This window comes from Alosa sapidissima, chromosome 1, assembly GCF_018492685.1.
Source record: "Alosa sapidissima isolate fAloSap1 chromosome 1, fAloSap1.pri, whole genome shotgun sequence".
NCBI classification, from domain to species: Eukaryota; Metazoa; Chordata; class Actinopteri; order Clupeiformes; family Clupeidae; genus Alosa; species Alosa sapidissima.
The window spans coordinates 14367859-14394135 of NC_055957.1; the positions used below are offsets into that span (position 1 = coordinate 14367859).

A 26277-nucleotide genomic window follows, 5' to 3' on the forward strand; every position below is an offset into this window, starting at 1 on the left:
GTGGAGATGTTACAAGACAGTGTAACTGTGGATCCTTCCTCAGCATACACCTCCATGTTGTTGGGTGAAATTACATTCTCAGAACTACCACCTGTAAAAAAGTTCTTAGTTGATGTGTAAGGTATGTCCTTGAAATAACATGTCATAATTTTAGAATTAACATAAATGCAACAGTCTACAATTAGTATTAATATGAAATGTAAAAAATAATTGACATTTACCTATTGCAGCAGCAAAGACAGCAGTAAAAAAGAACAACATTATAGAACAAATAAAAACAAGTCACACAGAGAGCAGGGTGATCTCTAATGTTAACCAGTCTCTGCTACACTGTTGTGAAAAAAAGTGTCACAAGTTATCATGAGCTCCTCCCTCTGCCCTCAAGGAATCAGTTTCATAGCTCTGAAACAGGCACCTCAAAATATCACATGACATTTTTGTCTCTGCTTTACGTAAGAAAGGAAGCTGTTTTCATATGGGAAAGTACTGTACATGTACATAAAAAACTCTTGGCTTGTACTTGATTCAATTTTGATTCATTCCTGCCCACTGGAATGCATGTGGCCTATTGTGTTGTACTGATGCTGAGCAGCCATGTCTTAGAAGTGATAGTTTGTGTGGAGGGTGGTGTGTGTGTGTGTGTGTGTGTGTGTGTGTGTGTGTGTGTGTGTGACACACCTCCCCCCAACATTCTAAATCAATTGTATGCACCATATTGCTATGTAGCATAGTAATATTATACACCATTGGAAAGCTTGGACTTTGGGGAATCTGTACAGTATATGACAACCTTTTTCGTGTACAATCTGTATAGTGCTTTACATTGTCAGATTAATATTACTATGTCTCAATTAAATTTGATCCAAAATGCCCTCCTCCCCCTCCTCCGCCTTTGGTGCTTCCCTACTTTTTAACTGCAGTGCAGCTGCAGTGCAATAAGTAGATGCAGCATATTGCGTCTTGAAATATTCACAGAAATCCCTAGAAATTGAATTTTCATTGTTTTATTCAATATTAGTTGTGCAGATTTATAGTGCATCATATACACACCCATTGAACCAACAAAGAAAATGCAAAAATAGAGACTTTTGTGTAATTAGTTCTGTAAATAACACACTTCTCTGAGGTGTCTCTCCTTGGGTAACTGGTACTAAAATAAGTCACATGACCTTCATTCAGGAAGGCCTCATTCTGAACACTGATTGATAGAGCTACAGTGGCTTGTGTAGTGGAATCTCTCACTGAACTCAGTGTTGTTATTGCCAGTTCCAAAACTTTCACGTCCTAGTAGATAGTCAGGCATTTTCAGTTGCTGTTTGTACCAGAAGAGGTAAGGTTTAGTACTAGTTGTTGTATATTCATAGGTGAGAGTCACTATTTCTCCCTCAGTACTTATCACATGTGGCTCAGTTTGATTAACACTGTCTTTACTTGCTGCACACACTGCAAAGTAGCCTAGAAATCTAGACGCACACTAACGGCGGCAAATTAATTTGCTCAGCCTGTACGTCTAGTACCAAACCATAGGGATTTCTATTGGCTGACGCCGTGGACGTCATCCAATCACAGCTCTCTATTTTGTTAGAGAGTCTTAAGGCGGGCTTAACAGGATAACGACAGTCCTGCGACGGTGAACAACAAGGAAGGTGGCTATGGCGAACGAAGAGCGCTTGTTTGAATCGGCGTTGGCGTCAACTTTGGAGGAGTTGGACTTGTGCTTTTCTTTGAAAGTTGAGCAACACAATGCACTTAAGTCATTCCTTTCGAAGAAGGATGTATTTGCCGTTTTGGCGACTGGATACGGATATGGTCGTAGCGCTGGCCTATTGCATGCCTAGGCAGTTTGAAAGACAATTCTCTGCCCGCCCCTTGGATTAAGCGAGGTGAATGTTTCGATTCCAGACTATACATTTCAATGATATAGGATGGCCCGCCAGGCTAACTGCAAAGACAAACTCAGTCACATTTAGTCCCATAACTAAAACATATGCTGCAAGTTCAGATGTAAACATATGGAACATTATGTTTTGTTTAAATGATAAACTGTATCATACTGTACCTGCAAAAATTTAAGCTACAATGACAAGGATGTGAATTGAGCTGGTCATGACGACGCAGGTGAGGTATGGAAAAGTGATTCTGTCTGCAGATAACTAAGCTACTTGAGCTTGACACACGTTTCCCCTGGTTGTTGTTAGGGAGCTGTTTCTCCATGAGTGACACTGGTGTATGTTTGTATGTGAACAAAAGAGAACAAGACATGACTTTTGTCCCCATGGAATTTTAAGCAAATGTTGCCTCCCTCTGGTCAAAATGGGTACATGAGATAAGTCTCACAGTCTTGTAAATCTGTCAGCATGCAAACTGAAACCCTGTTTTTTTCTGCAGTATATGTTTCCTGTGTGGTTTGTCCATTCATCCATCTGTCAGGTTTATATTTTCATGAAACGTGGTCAAAGATAAGATGGTAAGGGCCAAGAAAGAACCCATACAATGTTCGTGTGGATCAGACTCAAGAGCTGCCCCAACAAATGCACTTTCACTTTCCCCACCACTGAAACAAATATGACATTCACGCCTGTTTTGTCCTCTAGTGTTCATGGTAATTCATTTCTTTGACAGTCTCACCAAACAGAGCTGCTAGACAGTGTTTGTCATTAGTAAAAGCCAATTACACACTGATATCAGGTTGTCTGATAACACAAGTTCTGGCACACATTGCATATGATTTCTCTGAAATTCACCACAAAAGTTTTAAATTTTTCCTAGGCGGGCTACTTCAGAAAAGTACAGACAACAGAGGGAGATTCACAGAACCAGAATCTGTGATCAGGGAGGTTTACATAGGAATGACTGGGCTTGGGTTGACATGAGACCAGAGCTATGTGGCCTTGGCAGAGCTCTGTGCTTTCCGAGAGCACTTCTGGTTTTATTTGTCACTGTCATAAATGCCAATGATCAGAAATTCATAATAGAACTATGTAACTAGATATTTGTTTTCCAAATTATCTAATGATGTAACAGACTGATATGCAAAATCACAATAATATTATGCCCTGATGTATACAAACCTGGTTAAAAAAAAACATACAGAAAAGTGAAATGAAAAGATATACAAAAGTAAGCAGAGGTGAATTCCTGTTAAGGTTTTTGCACAGCAGGCTGTGGTTTAGTGTCACTGTGGGCTCCAGAGCACAGTAGTACAGTGCAGAGTCAGAGACTTGAACAGAGGAGATCTGCAGAAATAATTCAGTTTTCTCCTTGTTGATCTTCCCAGTTAACCGAAGATCTGTGTCGAATTTCAGGTCTGAACTATACACATTCAAAAGATGCTTTGGAAATGATTTAGGATGTTGCTGATACCATCGGAGAGTCCTGAATGCTGTGGAGATGTTACAAGACAGTGTAACTGTGGATCCATCCTCAGCATGCACCTCCATGCTGTTAGGTGCAATTACATTATCAGAACTTACATCACCTGTAAAAAAGTTGTAAGTTGATTTGTAAAGTATGCCTCTTGAAATTACATGCTGTCATAATTTTAGAATTAACACATATTCAGCAGTCTTTATAATTAGTATTAATCTGAAGTTTATAAATGAGTGGTATTTACCTATTGCAGTAGCAAGGACAGCAGTAAACAAGAACAACATTTTACAACAAATAAAAACAAGTCACACAGAGAGCAGGGTGATCTCTAACGTTAACCAGTCTCTGCAACACTGATGAAATAAAAACATTGTCACAAGTTATCATGAGCTCCTCCCTCTGCCCTCAGGGAAGCCGTTTTCATGTAGCTCTGAAACAGGCACCTAAAAAAATAAGCTCAGCATTACAGCATTTTTTCCAATTGCTAAAACACAATTTTACCAACCACACACTGTTGGGAATAATGAGAAGCACTCTCATCTTCAGTATGCTTTGCCATAATACTAAAATAGTTCATAATGTAGAAAATTCTTTAGATTGTTCACATGCACAGAAATATTTGCAGATACACACACACATATGATGTTGAAACATTTCTTTCTTTATTTTTCACCAAACAAGTCAGTGCAACATATGCACATATATAATTAGCTCATGTGCATGTGACTTTATGGGCCCTATCATGATATTCTAAAGTGCATGGTCACTGGCGAAAAGTTTAAACAAATTTTGTGGGTTGTACAGTCCACTTTGGGTGTAGTTATGAAACGTTATGAAACGTTATCAAACGTCCGGCGGTTGGCAAAAGAAGGTGGGCCTTATGTTTCTTAAGCAGTCATGGGTGTGTTTTGGGCATAACATCCTTTAAACCAATGTGAGTGACATCTGTCATTCCCTTTAACAGAAAGCAGCACGACTTCAAACAGCCCATCGGTATTTTGCTGGTCACCGGTGCATTTGAAGGAATCTGCTTGCATGCAAGACCGTATGGAACAAGTATTCCACTAAACCATGCTTTACTAAAACCTAGCAGAGTAGATAGCCTACACGCATCTGCACTCATCTATTATTTGAACTCATTGGCAAAGTGAAACTAACTTCACCATGGTCTCATAGTCAACAACAAAACAGTTACTGTATACACAGTTACTTTCACTAATGACAATAGGTTACCATCGAAAACAAACCCTGAAAAAAGCACTTACCCCAATAATGTTCGAATGACTGAATAAAAAACCTAAGGACATTTATCCTGCAGAGGAGTATGTCTTCAGCTGTGCTTCATATTTGCCTCTCGCCTAATCACTTTTATCCGTCATTACCAATTTGCAAATGATGATGAATAACTACTCATTGTGAGATGTATTTTGTTATATCTTTATTCTAATTATGTTTCCCATTGTAATCGTGTAATTCATAATGTTCGTGGATGAGAGAAGCAGGGTGCCCATATCACTGTTGACAATGCGCTCTTAAAATGACTCGCCACGGACTTCTGGACAGGTTTCTCTTGGCCAGTGGCGTAATGCGCTTTAGGTAGTGTATGATAGCGATTTTTAGACAAAGCGCTAGACCCCTCCTTAGGTCGTTAATTGCTATAACCCTTGGCGCGTTGCTAAAAAGAAATATGGGCATGGCCAAAAACTTGAGTCTACGATAGGAACAAGCTTTGCGTCGTGATGATTATAGACTTTGGACTGCGTGTCAAATTGTTGTGTCTTATGCAGAGAACCGTGTTCAGTGCCATTTTGAATGGCAAAATGTGTGTAAATGTGTTTATGCGGCTAATACACAAGACATTACTGTCAGTGTCCCCTTGAAATGCCTTTTTTCATTTTTCTTTCCTCCTGTACCACCAAGATTCTGTGACACTAAAAATATATCTCAATCTCATTACATGACAAGCTTGTTGCATTTAGTCTCAGAATATGCCATCCTGACATTTATACATTTCAGCAGTGTCACAAACTGCATCAAAAGACATCAGAGAAATAAGTTGACAGGGTAAAGCATTCTTAAGTGTTCTGCAGGTGTGAACACGTCTCTTGCAAATTTCTGTATGTGCCACAACAATCTGTAAAGACTTCATGAAAGATTTGAAGTTATCCACATATCCAGCATAGTATACACAATAAACCATTATAATATGCAGGCGTGCAACATCATTTGATGATTTTCATTTGGATTCACCTGTTGTCATGATGAGGATGAAGAGTAGTGATTTACAGTGGGTACCACTTGGAATTGTCCAGTTTCACGCGTGATTCTCACGGGACCTCACGCATGAATCACGCGTCTTTTATTTATATTTCCCCAGTGAAGCTGCAATGACCCAAGTGAGTACCGTCACTATGATTGACTATATGCTCTGACTGCCCTACCAATGATTCTGGCTCTTTGCTGTTGCGGTCAAGCTGCACGTTTAGTACCCCGGAAACCCAGGTTTGCGACCGGGTGGGGTCACTGCTCTCTCCCTCTGCACTGGAGAGGTAACATGTAATTATTCTGTGTGTAGTGTGTGCTTTACCTCACTGTGTGCTGAGCGTGTTTCACTAATTCACAGATTGGGATAAATGCAGGGATCAAATGAGTATATATACTTATACACTGTCATGGCATACTGTAACTAGTTCATCATATTTACTTTCCAGATTAACCTGTTTTGCACACAATCATCAGATATCGTGCTACACTGATGTGTGAAGTGTATGTTTCAGAATATATCTGATTATTTTTTTAATCAGAAAACACTTTCACAGCTGGCCCTGTTATTCATTCGATGCTGCAGTGTGCTCCAGGTGTGACTACAACTCTGAGGGTTAATTTGGAAGAATTTCATCATGTTGGTTTGATATGTTAAACCCTGTGGGAAGACTACTTTGATGTGTTTTATCTTAAGAACTATTTCTTGTGTTTAGGTTTTTGTTCAGCTTGTCAGTGAGTTTGTATCACTGGGCTCCTCAGGGCACAGTAGTAGAGAGCTGTGTCTGCCACAGACAGAACTGTAATGATGAGCTCAGTAGATGTGCTGGATGTTGTGGAATCAAACCGAGTGTCAGGGATATCACTATAACTACTCCTAGATCTGGCTCCTTTATATGTGGACTATAACAACTACAGTATTAGAGTGGATAGTTAACTTATTTGAATATCTGGAAAATACATCATGCAGCATTTAATGCTACATTAGTGAAATACAGTAGCACCCAGGCTAGAAATACATTACATAAGTTATGAAATATACCATAAACCATAATGACCTTTTTGAAATGAAGACAAAGGTCATATCAGAACAACCAGAAACAAAGGCAGAAACACAGGACTACTTTTGCACTACTGCAAATGTTTTTGTATGGAGCAGCTGGGTGTTGCATCACTGTGGGCTGCATGGCACAGTAGTAGAGAGCAGAGTCTGACACTCGGGTGGAGGAGATCTCCAGGAACACTTGGGTTTTCTCTTTATTCAGTCTACCAACAATCCGACCATCTTCCTCATATATCTCGTCTTTCTCACTGAACACACTCATTAGAAATGTGGGAGTTGATCCTTCACACTGACGATACCACTGAGGAGTTACTGCAGAAGAGTAGTTGCAGGAGAGGATTGTGTTAGATCTTTCCATAGTAGTAATCTCAGCCCTGTTTGATGTTATCGGATTCCCTGATGATTGCCCTGTTGGATCATATTGAAGATTATAATCCTTGATCATGATTTCACAACTTTGTCATAACTCAGTCTCTCTCAGTCACAACGCATATGTTAAAAGCCATTAGGTAAGTACACAAGAATGTTTACCTGTGAGCATTGTGAGAAAAAGGATTGAAAAGATGCACATAATGCAGGTAAGTCAATTCAAGAAATAAACTGAGTATTTTGGCTTCTGTCGTAACAAAAAGTCTTCTGAACATTGCCAAATCTACAATCTGTCAAAAACATTGAGCCATTCCTTCTGGTGTCACACCCTCTTGATACAGTAAGCTGATTGGAGGATTACATTAAAAGGCAAGAGAAACTCCTCCTTGGTGAAAAAGTGTTTGCGCACTGATTTTTACTGTAGTATACCTGTATGCTCTCATAGGGTTATTTTAGCCAATGTAATGCAAAGCCAGAGGCTTAAAGGGTTCACAGAAGATTCCTTAACTAAATGTTATTCATATCAGGTGTGATGAGAGCTTTTATTATGCAATGCCTTGTTATCATTTCTCCTCTTTCTCTATGTCCATCAATAGGTCAGGGCACAGAGGTTAATTTATGTTTTGTACAAAACAATTGATGAGGTGTTGTGCCACAGTGATTGCAGAGAGAATGCATGCTACAGCTAGAGCAGTGGGTCAGAGAGGTTGTTGTGTGGGTGTTATTCTCACTGTGGGCTGCAGGGCACAGTAGTAGACAGCAGAGTCAGACACTTGCAGATTCCTGATTGTCAGAGGAACAGAGCTGGAGGAGAAGGTGCAGTGGAATCTCTCACTGAATTCAGTGCCGTTATGGCCAGATCCAAAACTTCCACGTCCCAGTAGGTAGTCAGGCATTTTACTCTGTTGCTGTTTGTACCAGAAGAGGTAAGGTTTGGCACTGGTTGTCTTATATTCACAGGTGAGAGTGACTGTTTCTCCCTCAGTACTTATCACATGGGGCTCCGTTTGATTAACAGTCTCTTTACTTGCTGCACACACTGCAAAGACAAACACAGTCCACATAAACATTCAGTCCATAATCCATATAAACATATGTATATTAAGATGTAAACAAAAGAAAATAAAAGTTACAGATATTTTTGAATGATAAACAAGGTTGTGAACCATACCAGCACAGATTGCAGTTAGAATGGCCAAGGTGTTCATCCAGCAGGTCATGGTGAGGCGGGTGAGGCATGGAAACGTGATTCTGGCAGCAGTGTGATCTGTAAGCCTGACAGACGTTTCCCCTGGTTCTTGTTACCGAGCTGCCTTTCTATGTCTCAGACACTGACAAGGGTGTTGTTGTGCCTATATGTGTACACATGTATACAATATGGAGCTTGACATGACTTCTGTCACCATAGATTTATGAGCAAATGCCGCCTCCCTCTGGACAAAATGGGTACATGCCATCAGTCTCACTGTCTTATACTGTAATTATGCCAGCATCCAGGCTGAAACTGGTTAACTAGTAAGTGTACCTTTTGCATTACTAGTGAACTAGATAGCTCCAAAAACAGCCACTAGTGTGTGTCTTGTGCGAACTAGTTAACTAGTGAGCTGCTTCACTGCCACACATGCAAACTAGTGAGACTTAAATTGTTACACTAGTTAACTAGTGGACAAAAACGGTCAGCTTGTTTGTGTTTTTAGGTGTAACTAGTTAACTAGTGAACAAAATATGCATGCCACTAGTTAACTAGTAAGGCCCACAACACCCTCACTAGTAAACTAGTGGGTATTTTAGCCTTTACATGTTAACAAGTGACCATTTTGGCATCTCACTAGTTAACTAGTGGGGCTGAAATGGCCTTCACTAGTTAACTAGTGGGCATTTTGCGGCACACTAGTAAACTAGTGACACTTTTTGCACCTCACTAGTTAACTAGTCGAATGGAAATTGCCATCACTAGTTCACTAGTGGGTGTTTTGGTGCACACTAGTAAACTAATGACACTTTTTAGACCTTGCTAGTTAACTAGTGGGCATTTGTGTCTTCACTAGTTAACTAGTGAGCAGTTCTGCCTTCACTAGTTTACATGTAAGTGTCACACTATAGCCACTAGTTTACTAGCTAGAGTTCCTTTGGCCAGCATGTTAACTTGTGTGCCACATGCAAATGTTGTGGGTGGGATTTTGTGAAATTCTGCACTGTGATTGGTTGTCATATTCTATTTGGACATAGGGAGCCAATAGAAAGCCTCAATTTCCGGAATTCTCTGCCTCCTAATTTGAATTCTGCGCCACTAGTTTACTAGTGTGAATTTTGTCTTGAACTAGTTTACTAATATACATGTATGACCTCACTAGTTAACTAGTTTGGACAAATGATGCATCAACTAGTTAACTAGTGAGCCTACTGCCATCACCTAGCTAGCTAGTCAGCCATTTATGGTTCACTAGTTAACTAGTGACATTGACCTACTGCAACTAGTTAACTAGTGAGGTGTTTTGCCTTCACTAGTAAACATGTGCACATTTTTGGCTGTCACTAGTTAACTAGTGACACCCAAACGCCTTCAACTAGCTGACTGGTATGCATTTTGGCCTTTACAAGTTAACTAGTGGGCATTTCTGGTTCTCACTAGTTAACTAGTGAAGCTAAAATGTGTTCACTAGTTAACTAGTGAGCCTTTTGGCTCCCACTAATTAACTAGTGTGCATATTTTGGCCCTCACTAGTTAACTAGTTCACACAAACATGGCTCACTAGTTAACTAGTTGACAAAAATGGCTTACATGTACATGACAATTATGCCTGATATCAAGATATCAGAATAAATGCTCAATCGGCTTGCCATACTATAGTTCCACAAGCCCAACCTTCTATCAACCTTCCATTTCTCAACGACACTGAGTGCTGTTGGTATGAACAAAACTGAAACAATCGGTTTTACCTAGCTCGAGTTGCTGCAGCTACAGTGCTACACACTGGGAGTATGAACATGGCTGCCTTAGCTGCTGGCTGCAGCAACTCGAGCTAGGACCAAAGTCCTTTTAGGCAAGTAAACCCCCCCCCCCCCCCCCCAAATAGTAACTAAGTAACTTTTACTTAAAGTACATTTTAGATTAACTACTTTTTACTTTTACTTGAGTACATTTTCAGATCGGTATTTTAACTTGTACTTGAGTAATATTTCATCAAAGTATTGGTACTTTTACGTGAGTACAATATTTTCGTACTTTTTTCACCTCTGCTGGAGAGGTACTGTAACATGTAATTAGTCTATCTTTATTGGTCAAGACAGTAATTTTCCTCTCTAAAGCTCACCTTAGCCTATTCAATTAGATTAGGTCTGCCAATATCTCTACCTCCACTGTCTTGGCATAACTAGTTCCTTGTAAATTAAACTTGTTATTGGCACACGTTCACCAAGATCTACTTTCATTTAAAATATATTTAACAGTGCTACACAATCTTATGTCTCAGTTTATGTTTCAAAATTAAACTTCTTCAACAGAAAACACTTTCACGGCTGGCCCTGTTATTCAACCCATGCTGCAATGTGCTCCAGGTGTGACCACAACTCTGAGGGTTGATTTGAGAGAATTTCATCATGTTGGTTTGATATCATGAACCCTGTGGGAAGATTACTTTGATGTGTTTTATCTTAAAAACTATTTTTTGTGTTTAGGTTTTTGTTCAGCTTTTCAGTGAGTTTGTATCACTGGGCTCCTCAGGGCACAGTAGTAGAGACCTGTGTCTGCCACAGACAGAACTTTAATGATGAGCTCAGTAGATGTGCTGGATGTTGTGGAATCAAACCGAGTGTCAGGAATATTACTATAACGACTGTCAGATCGAGCTCCTTTGTATAGTATATACTGAGGTGCTTCATTTGGATACTGCTTATACCAGTAAAGCCTAACATATTCATCACTTGTTTCATATGAGCACTGCAACTTTCCACGATCTCCTTCCAGACTGTTTATGGTGGAGTCGGCAGGAGTTATGTGATCAGCCACAATATCTGTGAAGAATTCAAAAAGGGTTATGACATTGAAAATGACCATGTGTGCAATACTGTATATCAACCAATGCTTTTCATTTGAATTCACCTGTTGTCATAATGAGGACCAATAGCAGTGATGTCTCCATGTGGAATATGCTGTGCTAGATGATGTGAGGATGTTCTTAGTTCTGTAAATAACAAACCTCTCTGAGGTGCCTCTCCTTGGGTAACTGGTACTAAAATAAGTCACATGACCTTCATTCAGGAAGGCCTCACTCTGAACACTGATTGGTAGAGCTACAGTGGCTATGCAACATGCAAACAACTATTAGATCATTAGGTCACTTATTGTATAACATATGGAAAGACATCTTGCTAACATAAAATATTACATGTGTGAAATACATAAGTTATGAAGGTCCTATCAGAACAACCAGAAAGAAAGGCAGAAACACATACTGTACTTCAGGACTACTGTACTTTCTACTTTTGCACTACTGCAAATGTTTTTGTATGGAGCAGCTGGGTGTTGCATCACTGTGGGCTGCATGGCACAGTAGTAGAGAGCAGAGTCTGACACTCGGGTGGAGGAGATCTCCAGGAACACTTGGGTTTTCTCTTTATTCAGTCTACCAGCAATCCGACCATCTTCCTCATATCTCTGGTCTTTCTCACCGAACACATTCATTAGAAATGTGGGAATTGATCCTTCATATTGACGATACCACTGAAGAATTTGTGCAGAAGAGTAGTTGCAGGAGAGGATTGTGTTAGATCTTTCCATAGTAGTAGTCTCAGCCCTGTTTGATGTTATCGGATTCCCTGATGATTGCCCTGTTGGATCATATTGAAGATTATAATCCTTGATCATGATTTCACAACCTTGTCATAACTCAGTCTCTCTCAGTCACAACACAAATGTTAAAAGGTAAGTACACAAGAATGTTTACCTGTGAGCATTGTGAGAAAAAGGATTGAAAAGATGCACATAATGCAGGCAAGTCGATTCAAGAAATTTTGGCTTCTATCGTAACAAAAGGTCTTCTTAACAATGCCAGATCTAGAAGCTGTCAAATACAGTGAGCCATTCCTTCTGGTGACACACCCTCTTGATACAGTAAGCTGATTGGAGGATTACATTACAGTTTTTCTCAGTCGCTTTGGTGCTTTTTGCAGATCAGAATGAAAATTCTCATAACTATTAGTTCAACCTCCACAACATTTAGTCATTTGTGCACATCATAGTAGCAAATTCTCCTTCCTCTGAACAAATTGCCAATGCTTTTGGACATGTATCAGTTGCTTTTATACAATTCTCTGCTGTTTTTTAACATTATCATTTGCTTATGTCATGTCAGTCAAAATTAACTATACTTATGGATACTGAATAGTCGTTACCTATAAAACGAATAGTCTTCATTTCATTGCTTGAGTCATCACATACAAAATTGTTGAACTAGTTATCAAATTCTGTCACAGTGCTGTAGAATTGCAAAGAGCATACAGTAAAAATGTATGCATTCAGTGTCTTGTACTCACTTACTCACCTAACTACAGCAATGTGTAACTTTACTGTAGTTTTCAAATGGCTGTACAAGTACTGTATGGTGCTGTCTTGAGCATGTTCAGGTAGTGTCACCGAGTTCTGACCTTTTTTTGCATTGGAAAACACTGAGAGAACTGTCATAATGAAAACATGACAAGGCCATTTGACTATCTTGTTCATAAACGATGGTGTCAAGACTTCTCATTTTGATTACACTGACAGTTTCATTGACATAAATACCTGCTTTTGAGGAATGGACTATCCATTTTGAGCAAGTGACTTGCTTTTGCAGGTCATCCACTAGGTTTTGCAGTTTGCACTAATTGTTTTGAGAAATGCACTAACTGCTGTGCAAATTTTAATAGTGATGTGAGAAACAGCACAGCTAGAGCAATGGGTCAGAGAGGTTTTTGTGTGGGTGTGTACGGTGTTGTTCTCACTGTGGGCTGCAGGGCACAGTAGTAGACAGCAGAGTCAGACACTTGCAGATTCCTGATTGTCAGAGGAACAGAACTGGAGGAGAAGGTGCAGTGGAATCTCTCACTGAACTCAGTGCCGTTATGGCCAGATCCAAAACTTCCACGTCCCAGTAGGTAGTCAGGCATTTTACTCCGTTGCTGTTTGTACCAGAAGAGGTAAGGTTTGATACTGGTTGTCTTATATTCACAGGTGAGAGTCACTGTTTCTCCCTCAATACTTATCACATGTGACTCAGTTTGATTAACACTGTCTTTACTTGCTGCACACACTGCAAAGACATATAAACATTCAGTCCATAATCCATATAAACACGTGCATATTAAGATGTAAACAAAAGAAAATGAAAGTTATAGATATTTTTGAATGATAAACAAGGCTGTGAACCATACCAACACAGATTGCAGTTAGAATGGCCAAGGTGTTCATCCAGCAGGTCATGGTGAGGCGGGTGAGGCATGGAAACGTGATTCTGGCAGCAGTGTGATCTGTAAGCCTGACAGACGTTTCCCCTGTTTCTTGTTACCGAGCTGCCTCTCTATGTCTCAGACACTGACAAGGATGTTGTTGTGCCTATATGTGTACACATGTGTACAATATGGAGCTTGACATGACTTCTGTCACCATAGATTTATGAGTAAATGCCGCCTCCCTCTGGACAAAATGGGTACATGCCATCAGTCTCACTGTCTTATACTGTAATTATGCCAGCATCCAGGCTGAAACCTACTAAAACAAGCAGTTCTCTTTACTGGAAAATTACATGCTGTATGTGATCCTGCCAGCCTTTTAATAACATGATTTGCTCAGTGGATTTATAACATTATAGGTATCACAGTACTCAGAACTGAATATATATATGTTGTTTGTTGTTTTTTTTCTTCTGCAGTGTCTTCACTGGCCTTTGCTATCTCAAGCCAGGTTTTTGTGTTTGTCAGTCACTGTGGGCTGCAGGGCACAGTAGTAGAGAGCAGAGTCTGAGAGTTCAGCAGACGAAATGTGCAGATAGAGTTTCTTTGTAGTCCTTTCCCCAGACAGATGACGGGCGATTTGTGAAGTCTCATTTCGCTCAAGAGTGTAAATGGTCAGAAGACATTGAGGGGCTGATTGTGGATACTGTCGATACCATTGTAGAGACTGTACAGTTAAAGAGGAATAGTTGCATGAAAGAGTTAAATCAGATCCCTTCATATCAGAGACCTTGATCCTGTCCGGAATAATTTCATTCCCATGAATTTGTCCTGCCAGAGACAGACATTTCATTTACTTATGCACAATACAATTTTCAGTTTGTATAATTAATATATTTGAAATTCATTATGGCATTTATAAACATGACATAATGTTTTAATAAAAAAACTGTGCTATTTGTGGCAGCATGTAAAAGCATAATATTGTGAAACTGTTACCTGTGAAGGCAGTGAGGAGTAGAGCTACATAGAGCAGCATATTTGGTTAGGAAAACTCAATAATGTTAAAGAAACAACACAACAGAGTGCAGCTGGTGTAGTTTGAACTCTTCTTGTGTGCAAAAACAATTTCAGAGCTTGTCATGCAAGCTCCTCCTTCTCAATCAGACCACCTAGTTTTCGGCAAGTGCATAATGAGTGAATGGTTTACTTGTAACTAGTACCTCCCATTTCAGCTAACTGAATGTGTGGAGACTGCAAGTCCTTCTTGATGAAGGACATTTATCTGAGAGGGAGTGAGATTATCAGCCATGACACCAATAATTAAATATTGAACAGTCAGAAACATTATGTCAATACTTCACAATACATTAAAATAATAGATATTATATCTACAGTATAGATTTAATATGTGTACATGAAGATCAGCAAGACTGATTTATGTATGTGTTACAGTTTTTCTCAGTCGCTTTGGTGCTTTTCTCACATCACTATTAAGATTTGCACAGAAGTTAGTGCAATTCTCAAAACAATTAGTGCAAACTGCAAAACCTAGTGGATGACCTGCAAAAGCACGTCACTTGCTCAAAATGGATAGTCCATTCCTCAAAAGCAGGTATTCATGTCAATGAAACTGTCAGTGTCATCAAAATGAGAAGTCTTGACACCATCGTTTATGAACAAGATAGTCAAATGGCTTTGTCATGTTTTCATTATGACAGTTCTCTCAGTGTTTTCCAATGCAAAAAAAGGTCAGAACTCGGTGACACTACCTGAACATGCTCAAGACAGCACTATACAGTTCTTGTACAGCCATTTGAAAACTACAGTAAAGTTACACATTGCTGTAGTTAGGTGACTAAGTGAGTACAAGACACTGAATGCATACATTTTTACTGTATGCTCTTTGCAATTCTACAGCACCGTGACAGAATTTGATAACTAGTTCAACAATTTTGTATGTAATGACTCAAGCAATGAAATGAAGACTATTAGTTTTATTGGGAACGACTATTCAGCATTCATAAGTATAGTTCATTTTGACTGACATGACATAAGCAAATGATAATGTTAAAAAACAGCAGAGAATTGTATGAAAGCAACTGATACATGTCCAAAAGTATTTGCAATTTGTTCAGAGGAAAGAGAAATTGCTACTATGATGTGCAAAAATGACTAAATGTTGTGGAGGTTGAACTAATAGTTATGAGAATTTTCATTCTGATCTGAAAAAAGCACCAAAGCGACTGAGAAAAACTGTAAATGCAGTAGGTGATCAGATCAGTGCTGTGGCCCACTGTCCTTGTCCACTGTCCAATGAGTTCAAATATTAGACAAGTGCAGATGTGTATAGGCTATAGTAATCTACTAGGTTTTAGTAAAGCATGGTTAAGTGTAATACTTGTTCCATATGTTCTCGCGTGTAAATAGATTTCTTCAAATGCGCCGCTGACTATCAAAATGCCGATGCGCTGTTTGAAGCTGCGCTGTTTGCTGTTAAAGGGAATGACAGATATCATTTTCATTGATTTAAAGGATGTTACGCCCAAAACACACCCATGAGTGATTAAGAAACATAAGACCAACCTTTTTGCGCAAGGTGCCGACGATTGATAACAAAACCACCACCAATGTGTACTGGACAAACCCCGAAAGATATTCGCAGGTGACCATGCATTTTAGATCGCCAAGATATAGCCATTAGTCTGCCTGGGTGAAGGTTTTAAGACATTGGAGTGGTGAAGGGTTTATTTTTGGGCACAAGCGGGCTATAGTAACATACACAGTGTTGAAATATGTTAATATCTTAATTTTTATTTTATCGATGGCATATAAATAACAAAATAACATTCATGGCCTTTGTTGAGATGTATTGTGAAGTATGGAGATCATGGAGACAGCCACGGTTCTGAAAACTCCTTGAAATCCGTCTTTAGTTTCTGAATCCCATGAGCTGTCACTGTCAAAAGCAATTTGTTTCTGTTCCCCTGCCTGACCATTGCTGTCCATCTCATAAGAATCAGTGTCCCACAGACTGTCAGTGTCACTGTCTTGATCTCTCTCTGTCACTCTAGTGTTCTCCTCATCAGAGTCCATACTCCATGAACCATCACTGTCCTGCTCTATGATCTGTCCTTTCCACTGTGTCCCTGCATCCTTGTTCAAATCATCCTTCAAGTCTAAATTCCACAGGTCACAACTCTCCACTTCTGTCATTTTCCTCCTCCCTCTTTCCATCCCTTCTTCTAAAATATCATTCTCTGGCTCTTTTACTGTGTTTCTTTTCACCTCATTGTTAAAGTTTGTGTCTCCGTGTCCACCACTCTCCTTCCCTGTAGCTGTGCTTCTGTCCTTGTCTTCTGCACTCTTGGCACATTCTGAGCCACGTGTTTTCTCTTTCCTCCCCACCTTCTCTGTCTCATCTTCATCTTCCTCCTCTACCTCACAGTCCTCCTTTCCCTCACTGACACTTTTTCCGTATTGATGTTTTATTTTGTCACTGTTCTGCTCTTCCACAGAGTCCTTAATATCAGCATTCTTGTCATCTCGCTCCTTTCTCAACATTTTTCTACTCACTTTCACTACTAACTCAAATTCTGTAATGTCCGCCGAACTCTTCTGTTTATCCAGGCTTGTTTCAGTCCGTCCCTGTGTCTCCATCTCCTTTCCTTTAGCACTCTCTTGTCTTTTGTCTCTTGGCCTCTTTTCCTCATCCATGCTACTGAGTCCTCTCTTGTATCCAGACTCCTTTCCCTTAATCATGTGGTTTTTTCCTTTCACCATCTTTACCTCCAACAGTCTAACGTCCCCTCTCAGTTTCTCCATATTTTTCTCTAATTCCAACAGTCTAATCTCTTCTCTCAGCTTCTCTATATAGTCATATAGTTTCTCTAACTCCTCTCGCTCATTTTCCCTTAGCTTCTCCATCTCTATTTGTTTTTCCATCTCTCCTTTCCTAATATGATCCTGTCTTTTCTTTTGTTTGTCCTTGTGACACTCTCGCTCCTCTCTCTCTCTCTTCTCATCCTCTCTGCCGGACTGGTCAGCTCTGGCACACTTTTCATCTCTACGTCCCTTAGGTAGCTGCTCTTTCTCTCCATCTTTGTTTCTAGTTAACCCCTCCACTCTCCCTCTTTCTCCCTCTTTGTGTTGTCTGTCGGGTCTGACTGTTTTGTTGATGTTATCCTGCTTCACTTCCGTGTGTGACGCTGACTTCCAACGTTCACTTCCAAACAGACGCTGTCTCAACCACCTCTTCCAGTCACTCTCACTGTGTTCCTTCTTGCTCCCACAGAATGCCTAATTTTCCAGAATTGACAAAATAACATTATTAGAGTTTCTGACTGCTCTACAGTCTTCCTTTTGCCAATATTGTTACTGCTAATAACTTGGTAAATTCAGATCAACGTTACCCCCTCAATAAACACTCACAGAGTACAAAAAAACACACACACACACACACACACAAACCTTGTCCTGACTTGTGCCCTGTTCCTTCCCGTCTGGGAGTGTCCTGTGTTTTCTCTCCCGTCCTCTACCTCTCTGTTTCTCTTGGCCTGAGTGGCTCTTCTTGGCACTCTGACTGCTTGGCTGCTCCCCTCTGGTCTAGATCGACCACATTTTAGGCTTTATGAATACTACAGGCTAAAATACGATGTGAAACCTCATGGTTTCATGAGATAAATTCAGTGTCTTATATTTCATGATTTTATAACTATTGATTGTTAAATTAGTATAGATTTCATGTTTACACTTCTAGATCTTAAACAAGGCAAGGAAACCTACTCATTGTTACATTATAGCCTGTACAATAAATTCATAAGATATTTTTTTTGTTGCTTTACCACGTTTCAAAAATGAATGAAATCTTGTCTTCATTACCTTCCTCATTCTCTTCATTACAGCCCTTTTATCTTGTTGATCCATCAGTGGAAGAGGGTCAGACGTCTGGTGCTGGGAAGCCTCCCTGTAAATCCACTCTGTCTCTAGCTGCTGGGTGTGGCTCAGCACCATGGCCACACGATGCTGGAGTCTCCTCTCCATCTCTCGGAGCTGTGCATCGACCAGGCAGTCCAGGTAGTGTCGCCACTCCTCTTGCTTGAGGAGGGTCATACCTCTCTTGGAGGTAGATGGTGGTAGCCCAAACTGGTAGACAGTTCAAAATAGTTAGATTATTTCTTTTTACTAGTGTACCACTGTATGTGTAGATTAAAATCTCTTGACTTTGTTAATTAACTTCCAGTTTACCAATATAATGACAGTCAATTATTTGTTTTTTCTGAACTGATTATTTCAATGCCTATTTTTCCTCTCTTGAATTATTGATGCTCACCTATTTATCATCAATATTGCAATGTAATTCAACCCTGATCAAGAGGCACTCATTTGTTTTCTTTGCCTTGAATGAAAATAACTTTACATTTAAATGGTATCTACGTTGATGTCAGGCCAGGATTCAAGTATTTACATCACAATCACCAAATATTCCAAACTCTAGAATCATCTTCTGGTTTTGTATCATGTCCTTGCTTGGAACGTAATGGTAAACTGAGGAATTGTGAGATGTTTGGATGGTTTCTATGGCAGGTTTTTGCATGAGGATGTGTGTTTGTCATTTGCTGTGGGCTGCAGGGCACAGTAGTAGAGAGCACAGTCTGAGACTTTGGCAGAGGAGACATACAGATAGAGTTTGTCTTAGTCCAGACAGATGATGGTCTACAGCTGGCTCTTTTTCATCAGTTTTGTAAATGGTTAGAAGATGTTGGGGAGCTGATTTAGGATACTGTTGGTACCACTGTAAATAGGCTGAAACTGAAGTGGAGTATTTGCATGAAAGGGTTAAATCTGACCCCTCCACATCAGACACCTCAGTCCTGTCTGGAGTAATCTCATCTGCAAGAATATGCCCTGCAAAAAAGATAGCAACGGCATTTTACATATGCTAAATAACAATTCTGTTTTACATTTTTGAGCCTGTATAAACTTTACGACTAGACTGCAATATAAATATCCCAGTTTACTTTGTAGAAAATGTCTTACTTGAAAAGGCTATGAAGAGTTGCACTGAATAGAGTAGCATAGTAAACTCTCACAGCTCAGCAGAGTGTGCAGCAAATGCCCACCCCCTTATGGTTTATGAAGACCATTGTTGGGTTTGTGTCATGTCAGCTCCTCCTCAATTGAACTAGTTGTCTGTGGGGCTGTTACACTGAACATATAGTTTACAGTTCATTGTCACTGCCTACTTCTGAGTTTCTTGGCAGAAAAATAATGTAATTCACCCCAAGAACAGAATATATTTCTTTACATTTTGATCATATGCCCAAGCACATTTGCGTGTGTATGGACTATGTGTAACTGGTATAGCTAAATGCCTTTGAAATGTAGCTGTCATATGGACAATCAGTACAAGTGATCTCTCCATGTTCAAAATGCAGTAACAAGCCAGATCAGTGGTGCTTTGATGCAGTTCTCTGTAAGGTTCACCAAACAACACCCAGCTCAGTAGTGAACAAATCATGTGGCAGAGTTCCTGCACATTAATGAATAAATATTTCTTAATTGCAGTGAAGTTGAAATGTTGCATAAGTAGTGCAAATTGCACCATTATAAGATGTGTGTTACCATTAATAACTATCATTGTGTCATGAATATCCCACTCATACAAGTTTAAGGTGATTTTGTATGGCTGTTGAATAATGTTATAACACATTTCATTTTCAGATAGAATAACAAAAACCTTGTCCTAAAGTTAAGTAGGCAGACTCCTGCTCAGTGTATATGGGCCAATGGTTTTTGCACCAGTGCTGAACAGGTTCCCATCACTGTGGGCCTCAGAGCACAGTAGTACACAGCAGAGTCAGATATCTGCAGGTCCTGGATCGAAAGAGGAACAGTCTTTGTGCTAGTGTCGATGCTTGCGTTGAATCTTTTTTCAAATTCTTTCTCAGTTTGACCTCCGCCGCCCGAGGTAAGCTTGTTGAGAACAAATTTCGGGGATGTTTCTAGCTTTTGTTGGTACCAGAATAAATATGGATATGGATCATCGGTGATGTATTTGCACTGAAGGGTGACATGTCCACCTTCCAAAGCAGACATTTCATTTGGTTGTTCAATTCTGTCTTCAGCTCTGCATTCTAGAAAAAAAAAAAAAAAACAAGAAACAGTAAGACAAGAAGAGGTGTGGAGGAGTACAAATGTAAAATTTTAACATAGAAACTGAATGTAGTGAACTGAATATAACTTTACTTTACCCAGATAACAAAAGACGAGTAAAAGTAAATAACAAGAGAAAATCATGGCGTCTCCAGCAGACACTCCTGCACTCCTGAGTTCAAATAAGCTCCAAACTAGAGTCCTTCTGCTTTTACTGAGGGTGTGTCCATTTTCTTCTTTTCTCAATACAAAGTGGTGGAAGGAGATGAGTAAAGGGCTTCTGACATCTCTATGATGAAAGAGGAAATGCTGCCACCATGTGGTGAATTGGAACCACTGTCAATCCACAGTTTGATGCGTTGCATACAATCACCAATAGATTAGTACATGACATTTCAACTCATTTCAAATATGAATATTCAGCCCATTGATAATTAATTGCATTGGAGTAGAGTTTGTGGTAGGGTTGTATGTGTGGATTGTTAATGTGCTTTTATACACTGATTACAACTATGTTCCCAGTTGATGTTTTAATTACTGTACATTGTCACAAGAACAGAGTGCAGTGGTTTGTAAACTTCATGAAAATATAGTATTGATGAATTTTTAGATTGTTTTCAATAGAAAAAGGTATATGTGTTTCATGATATTGTACATTATTATACTGCTCTTCTGAAAGCTGAGGAAGATTCCACTGAATTGAAAGGCCCATCCCAACTTTCATTCAAGTAGTACATATTTTGAATTCTTGAATTTTGTTTATTAGAGAAAGTCATGAGGGTTTTGCACAGTGTGGGTTGTGTTCCTGTCACTGTGGGCTCCAAAGCGCAGTAGTAGACAGCAGTCTGAGACTTCAGCAGATGAAATATTAAGATCAACCCGTTTAGAGTCTCTGTACACTTTTACCGAGGCACGAGGATGAGGAGATGATTCCACCTTAAAATCAACAGATGCCATCATTAGAATGATGAATTCTGGTTCATGTCCTGGATTCTGGTGAAACCATTGCAGATTGTTCATTGAAATGGCACTATATGTGCAGGAGAAAGAGGCTGTTTCACCCTCTGTGATGCTGATTGAGGCTGGGGTGATGTCATCTTGCAAACTGTAACCTAAACAAGTAAGGATTAAAATAACATTAAGCATGAAGATATATACAGTAATAGTAGTCTTGTTCAAGAAAAAACAACTCTAAGTTTAAGGTAATGACAAGCCTACCTATGCAGAATAAAAACAGAAATAGCAGCACGAGCATGGTATTATAGTAAGTTACACTCAAACTGCAGTCAATGGTATAGACATAAACATATGACAGTTATAACTGGAGTATACAGCATTAACTCCCTCATGGCTACATCACATCTCACCCACATGATCCCTCCCCTTAGTCATCTCTGCTGTTGCAGGCAAGTAGGCCCTGACACTTTGGAGTGTGTTTCCCGTACAACTACTGAGGTTAGCTTTTTACTAACGTGGTACGATGCATTGCTCAACTAACCAACATGTATTGTAAGTTACGACTGTTTACCAAAACTGTCATAGTACTTTGTAAGTTTGGACGATAGTTTCCAAACTTCAGTAGTTTGGACTAAAGTGGTTAATAACATTTAGTAGCATGTGAACGGGCACACCTGCACATAACAGAGACTTACTGATGGACTACCTTATTTTAATGAAATCATCTGTTTTTCTTTATTCAGGGTTATCAAGTTACTTCATTGGTTCATATAGGCTTGTAAATTAACGACTGCTTTGAATTAGCGTTTAACACGTGTCATTTAAATGTGCTGGTGAAACAGTTGTGTACTCTATTGTTATTTACCCCCTTTTTCACCCATACACGCCGTCAAGTCTGTGGCACAGTGCGTTAAGGACAGCTGATGACACCCGCCGGTGTGCAACATTTAACAGTCTCCTACTGGTAGTCATACTGTAGACGCAAACTGCATTTTGTTGTCTTTGTACTTGTACTCTGCACAATGACAATAAAGTTGAATATAATCTAATCTATTCTAATGGGCCATTCCATCCAAAACCCCATTCAACTGATTTCCTCAGTTCCCAAAATGTTTAGAGACTGTTCAACGATAGGTATGTTGCCTTTGTACTATTCTCAATTAAATGTAGGGTTTACATGTTTTGCAGATCATCTATTATATGCAGTGTCCCAACGTTTTTGGAAAATAGATTGCATAAAGAAGGTTGTCTGTGCCCTTGTTTAAAACCTGGGAGGGTTTTTGTTCTGTGCAGCTGGTGTTCCTGTCACTGTGGGCCTCAGAGCGCAGTAGTAGACAGCAGAGTCTGAGACTTCAGCAGATGAGATATTCAGATGAACTTGTTTAGAGTCTAGTTTAGAGTCTTTATCCACTTTACCAGAGGCACGAGGATGAGGAGGAGTTGATTTCACTGGATCACTGTTGGATTCAAACAACATGATGATGAATTCTGGTTTAGATCCTGGATTCTGGCGATACCACTGCAGATTTTGTACATCAACTTTGTATGTGCAGGAGAGAGAAACTGTTTCTCCCTTTAAGGCGATGATGTGTTCTTTAGAAGCTGGAGTAATGTCATCTTGTAAACTGTCACCTAAAAAGGTAAGGAATTAGATACAATGAAATACATTACATTGTGATTATGAGTATGTTATTACTTTTGTGGTAGTTGAATAACTGCAAGCATACCTGCGAACATTAAAACTAGAAACAGAAGAGACAGCATAGCAATGTTTTACACAAGGAACCACTGGTATAGACATGAACATATGACAACTGTCACTAAAACATCCCTCATATACTGTACATCACACTCTGTCTGCATGACTCCTCCTCTCATGCATCTCTGCTACATAAGACAGAAAAGTGCCCCTTAGGGCCTGAAGGAGGTGGTATGCTCCTCTATGCACATTTGTGCGCCTCGGAGATGTGAGTCATTGTCTCGGGGTCACAATTGTTGGGAGGCACACAACACCCCCCACATGCCGTGTTGATGACGCATTTCCCGTCACGTGCCGCGTGCACAGGACACAGACGCAGGGCTATACCAGGCCTATCACACAGCTGCTTACAACTACATCTGCTGCCCCCAGAGCCTTGCTGCAATAATGAATCTAAAACATATATTCACATATTCCTGTGTTCATTACATATCACAAAGCCATTAGATCAAGATAATTGTTTGCTTGTCCACAATATTTTGAATGAGGATTAAGTGTTGTAAAGACATTGCTTTCAGCATTTATTGTGCATGTTTAAAACAAAAATGTATAGGTCAGTAATGGGACAGTACCGGTTCTCCGGCATGGGATGAGCTTTTTACGATGACTAAAGTAGGAGTATGGTTAGCAGTGCTGTTTAACACAACCAGTGGCTGGGCTGATGGTGTCATTATTAAACAACTTAATCTTGTCATGGCAAAAACATATATTTTTCTTCATGTGTGGCCCTAATACGCCGTCATCGATAGTACAGTACATAAAAGTATAAAAGGGCAATAGTTTAAAAAGGTTTAAAAAGTAATAATTAAAATACATGAAAAACAACATAGAATGATTGAAAGACAGAATGCAAAACAACTAATTACCGGAACACCAACAACAACTTAACCTGTGTGCTTTATAGTGTCCTAGTCAGCCAACAACTTAACTCAGTGATAGTGATCCTAGTCAAACACCCAGTGAACAGCAGCACTCTATATGGAGATTCTTGAAGTAGCCCCGAACTGTGCGAGCACACATATTCCCTTTCAGGGCCATAAATGCCCGACCAATAGGGCCTAATAATTACTCTATGAAGGGGGGACTAACAACCAAATAGTTAACACAACACATAGTTAGAAGAAAGACATGTTTGTCTGACATGTTTAATTGAAGTTTAATTTCACTGCTGGTTATGCCTCATGGAAATCAAATGTGAACTGATAGTGTCCAGACCAATTATCAACTGAAAATCGGTCTGGTGTCAGCCAGGCTACTGGGTCAGTGTTGCTGAAGTAAATTAGCAGTTCTAAGTTGATCAACCACAATATCTGCGAGAGTTTGTAAGACCAGTGTTTTTGCCAGCCTTTTGCGTTCTTGAAACAGAAAAGACATTTTCATAACCGGATGCCTTTTGTAGGCAATTTACATCTGTGTGAATATCTTCACTAGACTGAATGCATTTTATGTATTTATGTTGTAATACATGTAAAATAAATGAATGACACCGACACTACGCACAAATTAATTTAAACTTAAAACTGCACTTCCCTAATAACTGCTGACTAGTTCTCTCATGTCAGTCACTGACAATAGCTAGTATGCCTCCAGAAAACACATGGGAAAAACACTGTTCAGTTCACCAAGTCATGATAAGCTATTGCCGTTGCACAGCACCAGTTGTGATATTTAACGGCTGAGTGTAATCATAGGTAATGTCATGTATGAAAACTAGTATTGCTAGACAATACTATAATGAGTGTCAAGTCGAGGGCAGCTGAGGTGTGGTGATGACATCATCGATACGCAAGTAGCCTACGCTGTTTCGCCGTCCAATCAAACACGTAAGGGCGGTGTTTTTGAATTTTTTCACCCTGGGACCAGGTTTCAAAAAAGTGTGTCTTCAGGCAGTGCGTTTACAGGATTCGTTTGGACGATCAGCCAAATCGATGCAAAACGTGTGTTTAAACCAAAGTTTAAACCAGAGTGACTTAGTGAGAGGACTCTGTTCTTTCTCTTCTACAATGACTGATGGGGGATGCTTAGGCTGAACTCTCAGCCTTTCTCTCTCTCTCCATCTTAGTCTCCAGCTCTCGTCTTTTCTCTCTATCCCTCTCTTTCTCCCTTATTTCTGGGTTTGTAATCTTATTATTTGGTATCTGATCTGCCATAGCTGATAAACTAGTTACTTGGTAATTGATTCAAAATGATTAATTAAATGGAGTCAGATTAAACAAGTTTGTAAGAATAACATTACCAAATAACTCTTCACCCTATTTGTCCATTGTTCACACACACGATGAACAGGAGAACTGACCGGTGCTTTGGGCCTACTCTCTCCTTTCAAGCGAGGATAGCCCAACGTGTATTCACGTCACACGGGTGAAAGATTTGAAGATTGAAGATTTATTCGCATAGTATCCAGCAATGTATACAATAAATCATTATAATATGGCATGCAGCATATCATTTGACAATTGCTCTCCATGGGTTGGTAATAAATTACCACATACATTTAGGAAGGTCCCGCTCTGAACAATTTGATTGGTGGGATGGTAGTGACTGCTTCCATGCACTGGAGAGGTTACAAGTAATTAGTCTATATTTATATACCATAGGCACAGTCTTGGCATAACTAATTCATCATATTTACTTTCTAAATTAACCTTGTTTGCACACGTTCATCAAGATCTACTTTCATTTAAAATTATACCTTAATAGGTCTACACACTCTTATGTCTGAAGTGTATACTTTCACAGCTGGCCCTGTTAATCAACCCATGCTAAAGTGTGCTCCAGGTGTGACCACAACTCTGAGGGTTGATTTGAGAGAATTGTGTTATGTTGGTGTGATATCATGTACCCTGTGGGAAGACTACTTTGATCTGTCTTATCTTAAGATCTATAATTTGCATTTAGGTTTTTGTTCAGCTTG

At 39.6% G+C, this 26277-nt stretch overlaps 2 protein-coding genes, 1 long non-coding RNA gene and 1 gene segment (V, D, J or C); all 4 read right to left on the bottom strand.

Annotated features, from left to right (window-relative positions):
• Positions 1-23693, bottom strand: part of LOC121715280 — a 54982-nt gene extending 31289 nt beyond the window's left edge. The window contains exons 1-2 of the mRNA XM_042100855.1: positions 23332-23693; positions 23021-23236 (exon numbers count right to left, since the gene is read on the bottom strand). Coding sequence (XP_041956789.1) covers positions 23021-23236; positions 23332-23368 — 253 coding nt within the window. The 5' untranslated portion in view covers positions 23369-23693. The remainder of the gene's footprint in view (positions 1-23020; positions 23237-23331) is intronic.
• LOC121720033 lies at positions 6384-13588 on the bottom strand. 2 transcript variants are annotated; one of them, XR_006034435.1, is made up of 4 exons: positions 13475-13588; positions 13046-13353; positions 11166-11893; positions 6384-6416 (listed from the first exon to the last, which is right to left on the bottom strand). It is a non-coding gene; the product is annotated as an uncharacterized LOC121720033 (long non-coding RNA). The 2 variants fall into 2 exon arrangements; XR_006034440.1 differs by lacking the exons at positions 13046-13353; positions 13475-13588 and adding an exon at positions 12010-12097.
• LOC121718535 lies at positions 6761-8369 on the bottom strand. The segment is given in 3 exon segments: positions 6761-7102; positions 7795-8102; positions 8235-8369. Coding segments are annotated over 3 exon segments (381 nt in total).
• Positions 16287-18978, bottom strand: LOC121715147 (trichohyalin-like). Its single transcript, XM_042100604.1, has 4 exons — positions 18825-18978; positions 18374-18637; positions 17963-18097; positions 16287-17791 (listed from the first exon to the last, which is right to left on the bottom strand). Exons 2-4 carry the CDS (start codon positions 18602-18604, stop codon positions 16343-16345), a joined length of 1815 nt encoding a protein of 604 aa, XP_041956538.1. The 5' UTR covers positions 18605-18637; positions 18825-18978; the 3' UTR covers positions 16287-16342.
• Positions 23694-26277: the final 2584 nt, after the last annotated feature.